Source organism: Myotis myotis, unplaced genomic scaffold (assembly GCF_014108235.1).
Source record: "Myotis myotis isolate mMyoMyo1 unplaced genomic scaffold, mMyoMyo1.p scaffold_m19_p_11, whole genome shotgun sequence".
Lineage (NCBI taxonomy): Eukaryota > Metazoa > Chordata > Mammalia > Chiroptera > Vespertilionidae > Myotis > Myotis myotis.
The window spans coordinates 57,931,803-57,945,006 of NW_023416315.1; the positions used below are offsets into that span (position 1 = coordinate 57,931,803).

Sequence of the window (13,204 nt, forward strand, 5' to 3'; positions counted from 1 at the left end):
TGAGATGGTAACATTTTACCTACCTGCTTAGCATGGCCAGGGAGGAAACTTACCCAGGACCTGGTGGGTAGAGAAGCCACTCCCTGGCTTCTGCCCTGCTCCTGGCCCAGGGCTCTTGGCGTGGGCACAGACAGGAAGAGACTTTCACAGCCTGGTGTCTCGCCCTCCAGACCACTAAGGCAAAGGACCCCGCGTGCGGACCCAGGGATGGGAAGAGCCTCTTCAGCGGGCTGGCCCCGGGGGAGTCCAGCTGGTCACAGCACCGGCAGCGGCGCCTGCAGGACCACGGCAAGGAGAGGAAGGAGCTTCTGTCTCTGACTTTGCAGGTATGGCTTGTCCTCAGCGGTCCAAGCACGCCCACGGGAGGGCCGGAAAATGACAGGGTGGTGCAGGGCCCACTCTTACCTCCCTTGGTTTCTGCCGTCGTGTAGAGTGTGGTCTTGCTGAACTGGGCTTAATTGCTTGCAGTTCGGTTGTTTTGTTCACAGTGTGCCTAACTCTGCAGTGGTCCCTCTTTCTGCTGTAGCATTTTTCTAAACAGAAGCCATAAAATGCCAACTACAAATGTCCCCACAGATGGGGGCTGTGATTACATTGGCTTGGGACCCCTTGCATGCTGCGTTTTCCCCTTAGGTTAATTGTGCATGTTACTATTAGCATGTCACAGGCTCAGATTTGGCAGGACAGAGACTGGTTTCCCTTGCTTTAACCCAGAATCCCCCAGACTTGCTTGATCTCAAGATCCTTTTCTCCTGCACCCCCAGAGGCCCACCTGCTGGAGTTGCTGCCTGAGGGCCACGGGCCCACACAGTGTCATTCTGCAACCTAGGCCCTTGCCACGCTGAGCCCTGGGTCTCCCCTCACTGCTGAACGTGGGTCAGGTCTGCTCTTCTGGCAGCATAAGCTGCCTCCACTCTGTCAAACACTCGGGAAGCCCTGGGGATTTGCTGCCTGAGTCCCTTGCCTGTCACCTAGTTGACCATTTATTTCCTAATTGGAGCTACTTACCTATTTTTAAAAAATATATGCTTTATTGATTTTTAGAGAGAGAGGAAGGGAGAGGAAGAAGGAAGAGAGAGAAAAACATCGATGATGAGAGAAACATCAATCAGCTGCCTCCTGCACGTCTCCTACTGGGGATCGAGCCTGCAACCCAGGCATGTGCCCTGACCAGGAATTGAACCAGCGACCTCTTGGTGCATGGTTGATGCTCAACCATTGAGCCACACGGGCCAGGCGCTACTTGCCTATTTAAAAGCATCAGAGGCCTGGTCTGTCAAGGTGGCGTGTGTCCTGACAGAGAAGGGCACCCTTGACCCTCTCTCCCTCAGCAGGGCCCATGAGAGGAGCAAGGTCTCTAGGAAAGGGATGGTGGGAGAGCTGGCACCTGCCCTTCCTGGACAAACTGGGCCTGTTCTTGCAGTTCGAGCTCTTTCTTCTAGATCAGTGGTCAGCAAACTCATTAGTCAACAGAGCCAAATATCAACAGTACAACGATTGAAATTTCTTTTCTTTTTTTTAAATATATTTTATTGATTTTTTACAGAGAGGAAGGGAGAGGGATAGAGAGCTAGAAACATCGATGAGAGAGAACCATCCATCAGCTGCCTCATGCACACCCCCCACTGAGGATATGCCCGCAACCAAGGTACATGCCCTTGACCGAAATCGAACCCGGGACCCTTCAGTCCGCAGGCCGATGCTCTATCCACTGAGCCAAACTGGTTAGGGCTGAAATTTCTTTTGAGAGCCAAATTTTTTAAACTTAAACTATATAGGTAGGTACATTGTTATTAACTTAATTAGGGTACTCCTAAGGCTTAGGAAGAGCCACACTCAAGGGCCAAAGAGTTGCATGTGGCTCGCGAGCCGCAGTTTGCCGACCACTGTTCTAGATCAAGCATGTCAGACTCAAAGGCTAAAATGGGCCAAATAAACAAGGTTTAAGTTTCTGTGGGCCGCAAAAAAACAAAAGCTTCAAATTTCATAGAAACGTAGGTTTAGTTCGATAGAGACATGCTGAATACAAAGGGCTGAAATAAATGAGTGATCGTTAAAATAAATTAGTAGAACATTTTAATAAAAATTAATATTTTTTCTTGAACATTAATTTACCAGACACTGCATAACTGCACAAATTAATAAGCGTTATGCAAATAAACCTATTTTTCTTGTTCTCTGAAAGCGAAATATTTCCTGTTGCACACACCAAACAAGTCAGTACAAGACTAATGATGTGGCAATCGGCTGCTAAAATATTCGCTGTTGGTATTAGTGGAGAGAAATGGTGTGCCTGCACATAAGGCATGTAAGGAAAATGAATGCAACACGATTATAGTAATCAGTCATTAGTGAATGTTGTAGTTCATTATTAATAATTATGTATAGCCCTGACTGGTTTGGCTCGGTGGATAAAGCGTCGGCCTGCGGACTGAAGGGCCCACGTTCGATTCCGGTCAAGGGCATGTACTTTGGTTGCAGGCACATCCCCAGTGTGGGGGTGCAGGAGGCAGCTGATCGATGTTTTCCTCTTATTGATGTTTCTAACTCTCTATCCTTCTCCCTTCCTCTCTGTAAAAAAATCAATAAAATATGTTTTAAAAATTATGTATAACAGGATATTATAGAAATTAAGTTATGAAATTTTTATTAAAATATTTCTTATATACTTTTATATTGGCTGGGCCACAAAAATATTCATTGTGGGCCACATGTGGCCCGTGGGCCTCGAGTTTGACATGCTTATTCTAGACACACGATCACCAAGAGCCTCCTGCAGTGTGCTGCAACCACAGATGTCCTGCAGCGCGTCCCCGGATGTGGTGGGTAGCTAGGCCCAGCACAGACCTGTCACAGCTGCCTTTTCCCTACTTTGCTTGGCAGTGTGCAGAGAAGAAACCTGAAGCTTGCGGCCCTGAACCAGAGCCCTGTGCAGAGCTCCACGTGGAGGCGCTGGAGACGCTGACGCGGGCTGCCTCAGCAGGCCCTGAGGGTGGAGGTGTCCGCCCCGAACAGCCGTTCATTGTGCTGGGGCAGGAGGAGTACGGGGAGCACCACTCCTCCATCATGCACTGCAGGTGGGTTCAGGTGGAGGCGAGGCCCAGCTAGAGAAAGCTCTAGCCAGGTGGGACTGGTCTCCCTGGGAAGCTGTGCATGAAGGTGTAGCTGGCAGGAGGTATGGAAAGTGGGATTCCTGAAGGACCATTGTCACTCTCAACGAGTCAGAGGAGGTGGGGCAGCTGCCATCTGGGTGTGGGGTGTCCTGCTCAGAGCTGCTGTAGCCCTCGTCAGCCTCTCTGAACTTTCTAACCATGGGACTCCGAGTCTTAGGAACAGCTGCCTTTTATTTGAACTCCCTAAAGCTCACTCAATTTTAATTTGCTTTATGTTGGTAATTTTATTTATTTATTTAAAAATTTTTTTATTGATTTCAGAAAGGACGGGAGAGGGAGAGAGAATCATTGATCAGCTGCCTCCTGCACGTCCCACACTGGGGATAGAGCCCGAAACCCGGGCATGTGCCCTGACCAGGAGTCGAACTGTGCATGGCCTCCTGCTTCATAGGTGGACGCTCAACCATGAGCCACACCTGCCAGCCTGTGTTGGTAATTTTAGATAAATACAGGGCAGGGTAAAAGTAGGTTTATAATTTGTGAGCACTTGGGAACACAGAGTTTACTCCCCTGTTATTACTTATTAATTATTGTATTATTTTCCAACTGTAAGCCCACTTTTGCCCCGCTGTGTACTTACCATTTATAAGTTTTTACTTGCACTTGGTAAGAACATGACCTTTCATGAAGGGACCCTCACAGATGTAATGTTCAGAGGGGAGGTGGGTCCCTTGTTTTGATGGGCCCCAGAGCCGAGTGCAGGAGGCTCTCAATCTCCATACACTGAGCACCGAGGTCGAGGCCCAGTGCATCCTGCCCACTGTTCTGTGCCCAGTGTTTACCCCAGGGCTCAGCACATAATGGGTGCTTCATAAGAAATTCTTGGACAAATGAATGAATGAATATTTCTAGCAATAGTCCACTGGTCATTGGAGTGTAGGCATTTCAGGATTGTTTTTTAAAGCAGTTAGAACGTCAGAAAAGCAGCCATCTGAACTAGCTGAAGAGGAGGATGGACTACGGCAAGGATGTTAACAGCTCCCCTCTCTCTTTTGTCTCAGAGTGGATTGCTCAGGGAGGAGGGTTGCCAGCTTAGACGTAGACGGGGTCATCAAAGTGTGGTCCTTCAACCCCATCATGCAGACCAAAGCGTCCTCCATTTCCAAGTCACCACTGCTGTCTTTGGAGTGGGCCACCAAGCGGGACCGGCTGGTGAGTGAGGTGCCTCATTGCTTGCTCTGCAGTCTGTGAAGAATTCCCCAGGGCTGTCCACCGGTGGTCAGGCACCACCCCCCATGGGGACCACACAGCCAGGATTGACCCTATAGACTCCTGTTTGGGGTGGGCAAGGAGGTGACAGGATGAATGAGAACTGAAATGAGACTGCAGTGCAACCTGGAGAACACTCCCCAGTCAGACGGCCAGGGTGCCTCCCTCTCTGTGGTGGTCTGGCTCGCTGCTCTGTCTGGGGAGAGACTGGCTCACTTCCTGTTCTTCCCCATCAGTCCCTCAGCTGTCCAGATTCTAACAGCCCTCACAAACATTCTCAGCTGCTCCCTGTGTCGGGCCCAAAGGAAGCAGCTGAAGCTGGTGGGGGATGGTGCCCTACTTGGCGGTTCCCATGGGTCTGATTGCCTCCAGGAATAGTACAGTGTTATTTTTTCCTTCTGGACTTTAATGTTTGAGATAGACTTTGTAGTTTAGGAGGTAAAGTTGATTTGTAATTTTTTCTTTTCTTTTATTCCATTTTGAGGGGATCATAGCAGGCAACCTGAGGAGCAAGCCTCGTTTTTTAATAATGTTGACAACTGCAGGCATTTTGGTTATGGTACGAAGGCATCAGGGCATACCCAGTGATAATTTGCCAAGTGATGTAGGTGATATTCCTGGGGATACCCTCAGACCTGCTTCTGGTGCTTTCTTCTGGTGATACTCATTGTCTTCGAAGCTTTTCATCAAATAAAATGCAGGTTCCTGAAGGCAAGGATAGCTTCTCCTATTTTTTCTGGAGGCCTTCACTGGCTCAGAGCCAGAGCTGTCCCCAGACAAGCAAAGGGGGCCCAGGCCCCATGATCAGCCAGGATGGCACCCACGGAGGTGAAGAGAGATTAGGAGGGAGAAGGAAGGGCTGGAAAGCTGGGATTTAAAATGGAAAGAAAAGGAGGAAAGAACAGAGGGTCTCATTTAATCAGCCAGAACCTTTCCAGGTATGTCTGGGGTGATACATCTCTCCCATCCACAGATTCCTTCTGTGGTTTTACTTCTGTTGGAGGTCAGCTCTGATGTCTTTATTTAATTTTAATTTATGTATTTTAAATATATTTTTATTCATTTCAGAGATGAAGGAGAGGGAGAGAGATAGAAACATTAATGATGAGAAAGAATCATTGATCGGCTGCCTCCTGCAAACCCCCTACTGGGGATTGAGCCTGAAACCCGGGCATGTGCCCTGACTGGGAATCAAACCATGATCTCCTGGATCATAGATTGATGCTCAACCACGGAGCCACGCCGGCCAGGCTCTTTATTTAATTTTTAAATGAGATCCATTTTACCCAGATATCACCTAAATTACCTGAATAAGTAGAAGGGACCCCACCCCTACAGCCTGCCCAGACCTCAGAGGAGAGGGCCTGGGCCCCCACCACCACACCCATGGTCCTGCCTGACCTGCCTGACCTCCTGTTCTTCACACCTCCCGCCCCTTCTCATTCCAGCTCTTGCTGGGCAGTGGTGTGGGGACAGTGCGCCTTTATGACACGGAAGCCAAGAAGAATCTCTGTGAAATCAACATCAATGACGACATGCCCAGGTGAGCTGTGCTCTGCAGCCTGGTCCTTTGCTGGGCCTTTTCCCCATCTCATCCTTCCGGTGGCCGCGGAGTGCTGACCCCGCCCCACGTGTGTTGCAGAATCCTGTCTCTCGCGTGCAGCCCCAACGGGGCCTCTTTCGTCTGTTCGGCTGCAGCTCCGAGCCTTGCTTCCCAGGTGGACTTCTCAGCACTAGACATCGGCAGCAAGGGCACGAACCATGTTCCTGGCAAGCTGCTGCTGTGGGACACGAAAACCATGAAGCAGCAGGTGCGGGCCTGCCCCCGGGGGCCTCGGGCTGGCCACGCTCCGGGAGGGCACAGGGCCCGCGCTCCCTCCCTTCTGAGCCTCTCCCTCTCTTTGCTTTGGTCTTCTCAAACTTTGATTTGTGAGGAAACATCGACGTGTAAGTGTTGAAGGGAGTAATGCTCCAGTGGGTAGGTTGCCAGCTGAAGTCACTCAGAATTGTGCCACACGTTCCCAAGTCACACCGCCTCCTAGAGGGCCCCTGTGGCTTCGTTTAAGTTTGTTTTATATTTAAAGACTTTATTTTTGAGCAGTTTAAGGTTCATGGCAAAATTGAGAGGAAGGCACAGATTTCCGTCCACCCGCTGCCCCTCCTGTCTGCATCCCCACCACAGCGTGCACTTGTTACACTCTCTGAGCCCACATTGGCCGCCATCACCCAGAGTCCCCCGCTTACTGCAGGGTTTGGTGTTAGTCCGCTACATTCTGTGGGTTTGACAAATAGGGAATGACATGCATCCACCATCACACGGGGTATTTTCACTGCTCGAAATCCTCTGTGTTCCACCTGCCTTCCCCTACTCCCCCCCCCAACGTGGCCCTAGAGAGAGTAAATGATGCGTAAACTCTCCTGTTTAAAGGGCAGCGATGCTTCTTATTAGAATTAGTTTTGGTGCTCAGAGGTGCTGTGGCCTTTCTGTTGAAGTTTCCTGATGTTACTGGACCCTTGAAGGGCCCCTGTCTTATAGGTGGCTGTGTTCCAGGTGTTCAGTTTGTGTCTTACTGCATCGTCTGTGAGGGAGTATATATTCCCACGTGGAGGTCTCCAGGTGTCAGTGCCACACATGAATTCTTGAACATGAGGCCCTGCCTGTCTCCTCCTCCTCCAGTTTCCTCATCTAGGCACATGCGTCTCACTTAGAAATGGGGTGCCTTTCTGGGCCCGTCCTCCCTCACCCTACACCAGGGGAGGGGGCCGTCTGGCCTGCGGGCCATATCAGGCCCTCGGAATCATTTGGTCTGGCTCTATCTACCATCACAGCGTAAGGATGGAACATCACCAGTACTTTTTATGTTCTCGTGTGCCTCTCCCTAATCTCGGTCTCCTGTCCCCTTTCAGACAGAACTTGTCTTGAATTTTGTTTATTCTCTGACATTTTAAAATTTAGTTTGTTTTCTCCAGCTCCAGTTCTCCCTGGATCCGGGGCCCATTGCTATCAACTGCACAGCCTTCAATCACAACGGGAACCTGCTGGTCACAGGGGCGGCGGATGGTGTCATCCGGCTGTTTGGTAAGCAGTCATGCTCGTGGCAGCCCCGGGTCCCTCCGTAAATGTCCTGGGGAGAGAGCTGGATTTTTGCCAGCTTGACCAAAGCAAAACCCCAGTTCAGCATGCTCATAACAGAACTTAGCTGTGGTCAGAATCTGCTGTCTTCAGAACCTCTGTAGTCACCTTGCACATGGTCCGTGTCATGGACGCAGGAGGGAGGGGGGGAGCTTAGCAGGCCTTCCGTTGTGAGGTGTTCTGTCTGAGTCCTCGTGGCCTGAGTGAGACCCAAGAGGACCCTTGAGAGTAATGCCGCCCTGTCCTCTCGGTGTGGCTAGTTCCCCGTCCCCGTTAAGCGTTGGAACAGGGTGCATCAGAACCACCGGCAGCTGCTTAAAGATCCCCAGCCAGCCTGTCCCAGGAGGCCCGGAGTCAGAGGGCCGGGATGGGACAGGGACTGGGACTGTGTCCGCAGCAGATCCCCTGGGGTGAAGTTCCAGAGGCCTCCTAGGAAGGATGTGTGTCCGCCCAGACTTACAGATGAGCTCGGGCTCCTCCCAGGGATTCCTGAACCTCACTCTAGCCCCCACGGAAGAAGCTCCTATCTGAGGGTTAAATAGAAGATTAGATGCAGCGGAGGAGAGAGTTAGCAAACTGAAGCGGCCCTCGACCCGTCCTCGGCAGGGCTCAGCTCTGGGAGGCCTTCTGCCTCAGAGCAGCTCCCCCAGCTGGGCAGAAGGTGGGAGGTGCCTCCTGCCGTGGGCCAGTGCCTCCCCGGGGCCTGGGCAGGAATCTTAGCCTCGTCTCCGTCTCTTTGCCTCAGACATGCAGCAGCACGAGTGCGCCATGAGCTGGAAGGCCCACTGCGGGGAGGTGTGCTCCGTGGAGTTCAGCTACGACGAGAACACCGTGTACAGCATCGGCGAGGACGGGAAGGTAGGCGGGTACAGGAACTTCCCTTCCCTGGCTCAGGCCTCTGGGAGCCTAGAGAGCACCAGAATAGCATGGTGGGCTGGGTTTAGGTTCTGACCACACCTTTCACTCGCTGGGCCTCTCCCTGCCTCAGTGTTGTCATCTGTAGATTAGGGATGATAATAGTAACCAGTCTCACCACATCTTTGTGAGGCTTCGAGTTCAGTGGGAGCTGCCATTCTTACGAAAGGGGGACCCATATCCTCCCTCCTGGTTGTAGCAGGTGAGGATGAACTGGATGAACTGCATCCCACTGTACATGGAGCAGTGGGGTCCGGATTTGGGGCGGGATGTGCCCCGTGAGCATGGACCGGTAGAGTTTGCCGGGGGTCAGAGCAGCTTCCCAGAAGCAGTGAGCAGAATCAAGAAATGTAAAAGGCAAGTGGGAAAAAAGTAAAAACAGGTGCCCTTTGTGGATTCTCTCTGGAAAGATAGGTGAGGACCCGTGGAAAGGGAGCTGGGGTGGGGTAAGCATACATGCTCTTCATGTGTGCCCTCCTGTACCTTTTGGATTTTATCCTATCGACCTGTATTACCCATTTGAAAGTAGTAATTACAAAATGAATTCTTCATTTGAAAACTGCAGGAAGGGGGCTTTTAAAGTCAAGCCTGGCTTCCTAGTTTTTTGGGTGGGATTCTCAATTAAGAGGTGAGTGTATTTATGTATTTGGTGCTACACATGCAGGTAGCTGCCCCAGGGCCAGGTAAAGACTTATAAACGCTGCAATACACGAAGCTAAATTCATAACTACACTGTGTTGTCCCGAACAACAATAGTGACAGTTACTTGAAACATTCCTCCTAGGCCAGTGATGGCGAACCTATGACAACAGGTTCATTTTTTTTGTTGATTTTTCTTTGTTAAATGGCATTTAAATATATAAAATAAATATCAAAAATATAAATCTTTGTTTTACTATGGTTGCAAATATCAAAAAATTTCTATATGTGACATGGCACCAGAGTTAAGTTAGGGTTTTTCAAAATGCTGACACGCCGAGCTCAAAAGGTTCGCCATCACTGTCCTAGGCTCAGGCCAGAGAGAAAGTCTGGACTTTGATGTGAGGGTGCTGACCCTTTTTCTAGAATTCCTTCACTAAAAAGATGCTTAAATTGTGTTGGGAAGAGATGGGACTGGGGGGAGGGGGTGTCATCCCACTACCTCTCCTGGTGGCCTGCGGACCCAGGGCCTCTGCTCTGGGGCCGTCCCCCTCCTCTTAGGCCGTCCCGCTGCTGAGAGACTCTGCTGTGCTTGTGGTTGCAGTTCATCCAGTGGAACATCCACAAGAGTGGCCTGAAGGTGTCCGAGTTCGGGCTCCCCGCGGACGCCACGGGCCCCTTCGTGCTTTCCGGTTACAGCGGCTACAAGCAGGTTCAGGTTCCCCGGGGCCGGCTCTTCGCTTTTGACTCCGAGGGAAATTACATGCTGACGTGTTCTGCCACTGGAGGCATCATCTACAAGGTACCTGGGGTGTGGTAGTGGGGAGGGAGCTTCCTCCCGGAGGGCTGGGTGTGGGCCTCTTCCCCGCCCCTGCCCCATGTGGCCAGTGCCGAAGGCCCCTTGCTGCAGGACTGAGTCAGCAGAGCGTGGGCAGAGGCAACACCCTCCTCCTCTGCTGGCCCATCCGCTGTGCTTTGACGAGACCCTGCCCCTTCTCTGCCTCCCTTCCTTTTCTATAATAATACCTTTTATAAAAACTGTTAAGAAATGGGAGAAGGGTTGGGAAGCGTGTTGGTTTGGAGCAACACGCCCCCAACAGGTAAGTGCTTACGTGGTCTGTCTGAGTTACTCTAACCGGCACAGACTTACTGTTGTATTGGAAGTTCCATGAGTCAAGGACATGACAACCCATGGCTCAGACAGACCTGGCTGGGATTTGTCAAACCATGAGGGAAGTTGTCCACTTTGTTTTGTGGTCAGTTTACCTCTTTAATTTTCATGTCCGAGCTTCTCCGGTTCATGTACCTCTTTCTGTATAATTGTCTGAAGTTACAAATGTCCCCTGTTTTACTGGTGTTATCAAATAGACAAGCGGTGAGGATTTGTGTTGTAGCCTAAGCGCATGTTTCTGGAGCCAGGTGCATCCCGTTCACAGCCTCCGTGTTAAGCTTTGCCTGATGGCGGTGCTCACTCTGCAGGTGTGAAGGGCCCCAAGGTGGACTGTCCGCTGCTTGGGGGCTGTCTATGCCCTCGTTGCCAGGGCTCACCAGTCAGCAGACAGCATGATTTGGACAGTAGCTGTGTGGGGCCGCTGGCCGAGGCCTGACCTGCACACAGGGCACAGAAGGTCTGGTCCTGCTCCCCTCGCCCTCACACGCACTTTAGAAAGAGCACGCGCCCCAGCAGGGGGCAGTTCAGTGTTAGGGTTCTGAGAGGGGCGGGGAATCTGGGTCCTCAGGGAAGATCCTAGGAGGCAGCAGTCTGTGGATCTGAGGCTGTGGAGGAGGAGGAGAAGGAGGAGGAGGAGGAGGAGGAGGAGGAGGAGGAGGAGGAGGAGGAGGAGGAGTTGGGAGGACGGGGATGCAGGCCTTGGTGAAGTGAGAGGAAGGATTAGCTTGGCTCCTCTTTTCCAAATTGTGATACGTTGGGTGGCCTTGGCCTTCATTAGTGCCATAATTTCTGCTACTTGCTATTGGGAAATACTGTAAGGCTTTCTGTTTACAAGCCTAATTTTACTTTATTTTTTTAAAATTGAGTTTCAGGTAGGCCATTCTCTGCTCTCTCTATGATTTTTATTTGTTGTATGTATGCTATGTGTATGTATATGTATTTTATTTTAAATCATGTGCCTTTGTCATTTGTCCTGATCAGTTTATATGCTTTGCAGTCAGATTTGCTCTATAACCAATTGATGAGTTAAAAGATTTTCCTCTATATAATTTTTAAAATACCAATGGGGTCTAATTACTTAAGGAATATAATGAACTTCAGATCCCATTTTTACAATCTGTAAGCAATTCGTGACCTTTTTTTTAAAATATATATTTGTTTGAGTTTTTACAGAGAGGAAGGGAGAGAAATAGAGAGCTAGAAACATCAATGAGAGAGAAACATCGATCAGCTGCCTCCTGCACACCTCCTACTGGGGATGTGCCCGCAACCCAGGTACATGCCCTTGACCGGAATCAAACCCGGGACCCTTCAGTCCGCAGGCTGACGCTCTATCCACTGAGCCAAACCGGCCACGGCAATTCGTGACTTTTAAAGATGTTTTCTCTCCCTAGCTGGTTTGGCTCAGTAGATAGAGTGTCGGCCTGTGGATTGAAGGATCCCAGGTTCGATTCTGGTCAAGGGCACATGCCCAGGTGCGGGCTCCATCCCCAGTAGGGGACGTGCAGGAGGCAGCCGATCAATGATTCTCTCTCATCATTGACGTTTTTATCTCTCTTCCTCTTCCTTCTTCTCTGAAATCAATAAAAAAAAATGTTTTCTCCACGAAGGTCGTATACTTCTTGCTCACGGGTGGTATCTGTGGCCGCACTGATCATTATTCAGCTGGCCCTGGTTTCCCTTCCTTACTGCCTCTAACTCCTCACACCTGCACTCGTCCTGGCTGGTGCTGTGGGGTCAGGGGGAGCCGAGCTTGTACATTGATGAGGGCCCGATGGTGCCAGCTCGATCGGGTACTGCAGGAGCTGACCACGACCCACCCTCCTACAGCGGGATCCCTGGGGGAGCAGGGATGATGCTGGGAGAGAGCAGCCTGGGCGGTGCAGGGGCACTGGCCCCCAGCAAGTTAAAGGCAGCAGAGAAAATTCCCTGCCTTTTCGAGTGCTTCAGGGACTTGTTTTTCACTTCAGATGAAGGAATAACTGTAGTCAGAACAATGAAGGTATTTTCTTGTCTAACAAATTAAACAGGAAGGGTGGGCGTGGCAGCCCCAGGCTCGAGGTGGTTGGTAGAGAACATGGATGTATTTGTGCACAGCGTCCGCTCACACCTCCTCTTCTCCCCTGTCCTCTTACAGCTGGGCGGGGACGAGAAGGTTCTGGAGAGCTGCTTGAGCCTGGGTGGCCACCGAGCGCCCGTGGTCACAGTGGACTGGAGCACGGCGATGGACTGCGGGACCTGCCTCACTGCCTCCATGGATGGCAAGATCAAGCTGACCACCCTCCTGGCCCATAAAGCCTGAGGGCACCCGCCCGAGGAACTTCCACGGAAGCCGTATCATCCCCGGGGGAGGGGAGACAGGAGACAGGAAGACGGGACGCTCCATTTCCGGCTCCCTGCCAGGGCAGGGAATCTTCAGGGAAAGGTTCTCTGGGGGCTCGGACGGACACTGTGCAGCCTGGTGACTGGAGCAGGAGCCACATGGAGGAGTGGCACGTGTGCCCCGGAGACCGGCTTGCCGGGTGGGGCCAGAAGCACCCAGACGGCAGGAGAAGGCTCAGGCATTCAAAACACTGCAGGTGAAGCATTGCGATGGCGGCCCTGTTGCCCAGGAGAGATCGACAGTATTTTGTATACATTTGCTCAGTTTCTTTTTTAAAAAAGAATGCTCTTGGGTTACCTGGTGTCCGTTTCTGGAGTGTGTGTGTGCAGCAGGGCGCCTCCCTTCACCTTTGCCCCGCAACAGGTCTCCCACCCCAGCTCTGCCTCCCGGCTGTGGAGCTGAGCCTGTGTGATGTTTGCTTGTTGCTTCGCTGTAGGAAGATGTCCTCTCTTCTGTTCCACTAGCTAAGGTTTGTGCTGTTCCTATTTCTTTGGGCCACAGACAAGGAATCCACAGTATTCCTGTCTCCCTGAGAGTTGGCGGCTTCTGTTCCAGCAGCGTCTATGGACAATGGCAGAGTC

At 51.2% G+C, this 13,204-nt stretch overlaps 1 protein-coding gene across 5 annotated transcripts in view; it reads left to right on the plus strand.

Moving 5' to 3' along the window:
- The window catches only part of WDR91 (WD repeat domain 91), a 29,012-nt gene extending 16,093 nt beyond the window's left edge, over window positions 1-12,919 (plus strand). For 4 of the 5 annotated variants that reach the window (XM_036328605.1, XM_036328601.1, XM_036328602.1 and 1 more), the window contains 9 exons: window positions 171-326; window positions 2,884-3,077; window positions 4,175-4,325; window positions 5,831-5,925; window positions 6,025-6,193; window positions 7,353-7,461; window positions 8,261-8,373; window positions 9,674-9,871; window positions 12,378-12,919. In XM_036328605.1, the coding sequence (XP_036184498.1) occupies window positions 171-326; window positions 2,884-3,077; window positions 4,175-4,325; window positions 5,831-5,925; window positions 6,025-6,193; window positions 7,353-7,461; window positions 8,261-8,373; window positions 9,674-9,871; window positions 12,378-12,542 (1,350 nt within the window). In that variant the 3' untranslated portion in view covers window positions 12,543-12,919. The remainder of the gene's footprint in view (window positions 1-170; window positions 327-2,883; window positions 3,078-4,174; window positions 4,326-5,830; window positions 5,926-6,024; window positions 6,194-7,352; window positions 7,462-8,260; window positions 8,374-9,673; window positions 9,872-12,377) is intronic. The other variant, XM_036328603.1, reaches the window with a different exon arrangement.
- Window positions 12,920-13,204: the final 285 nt, after the last annotated feature.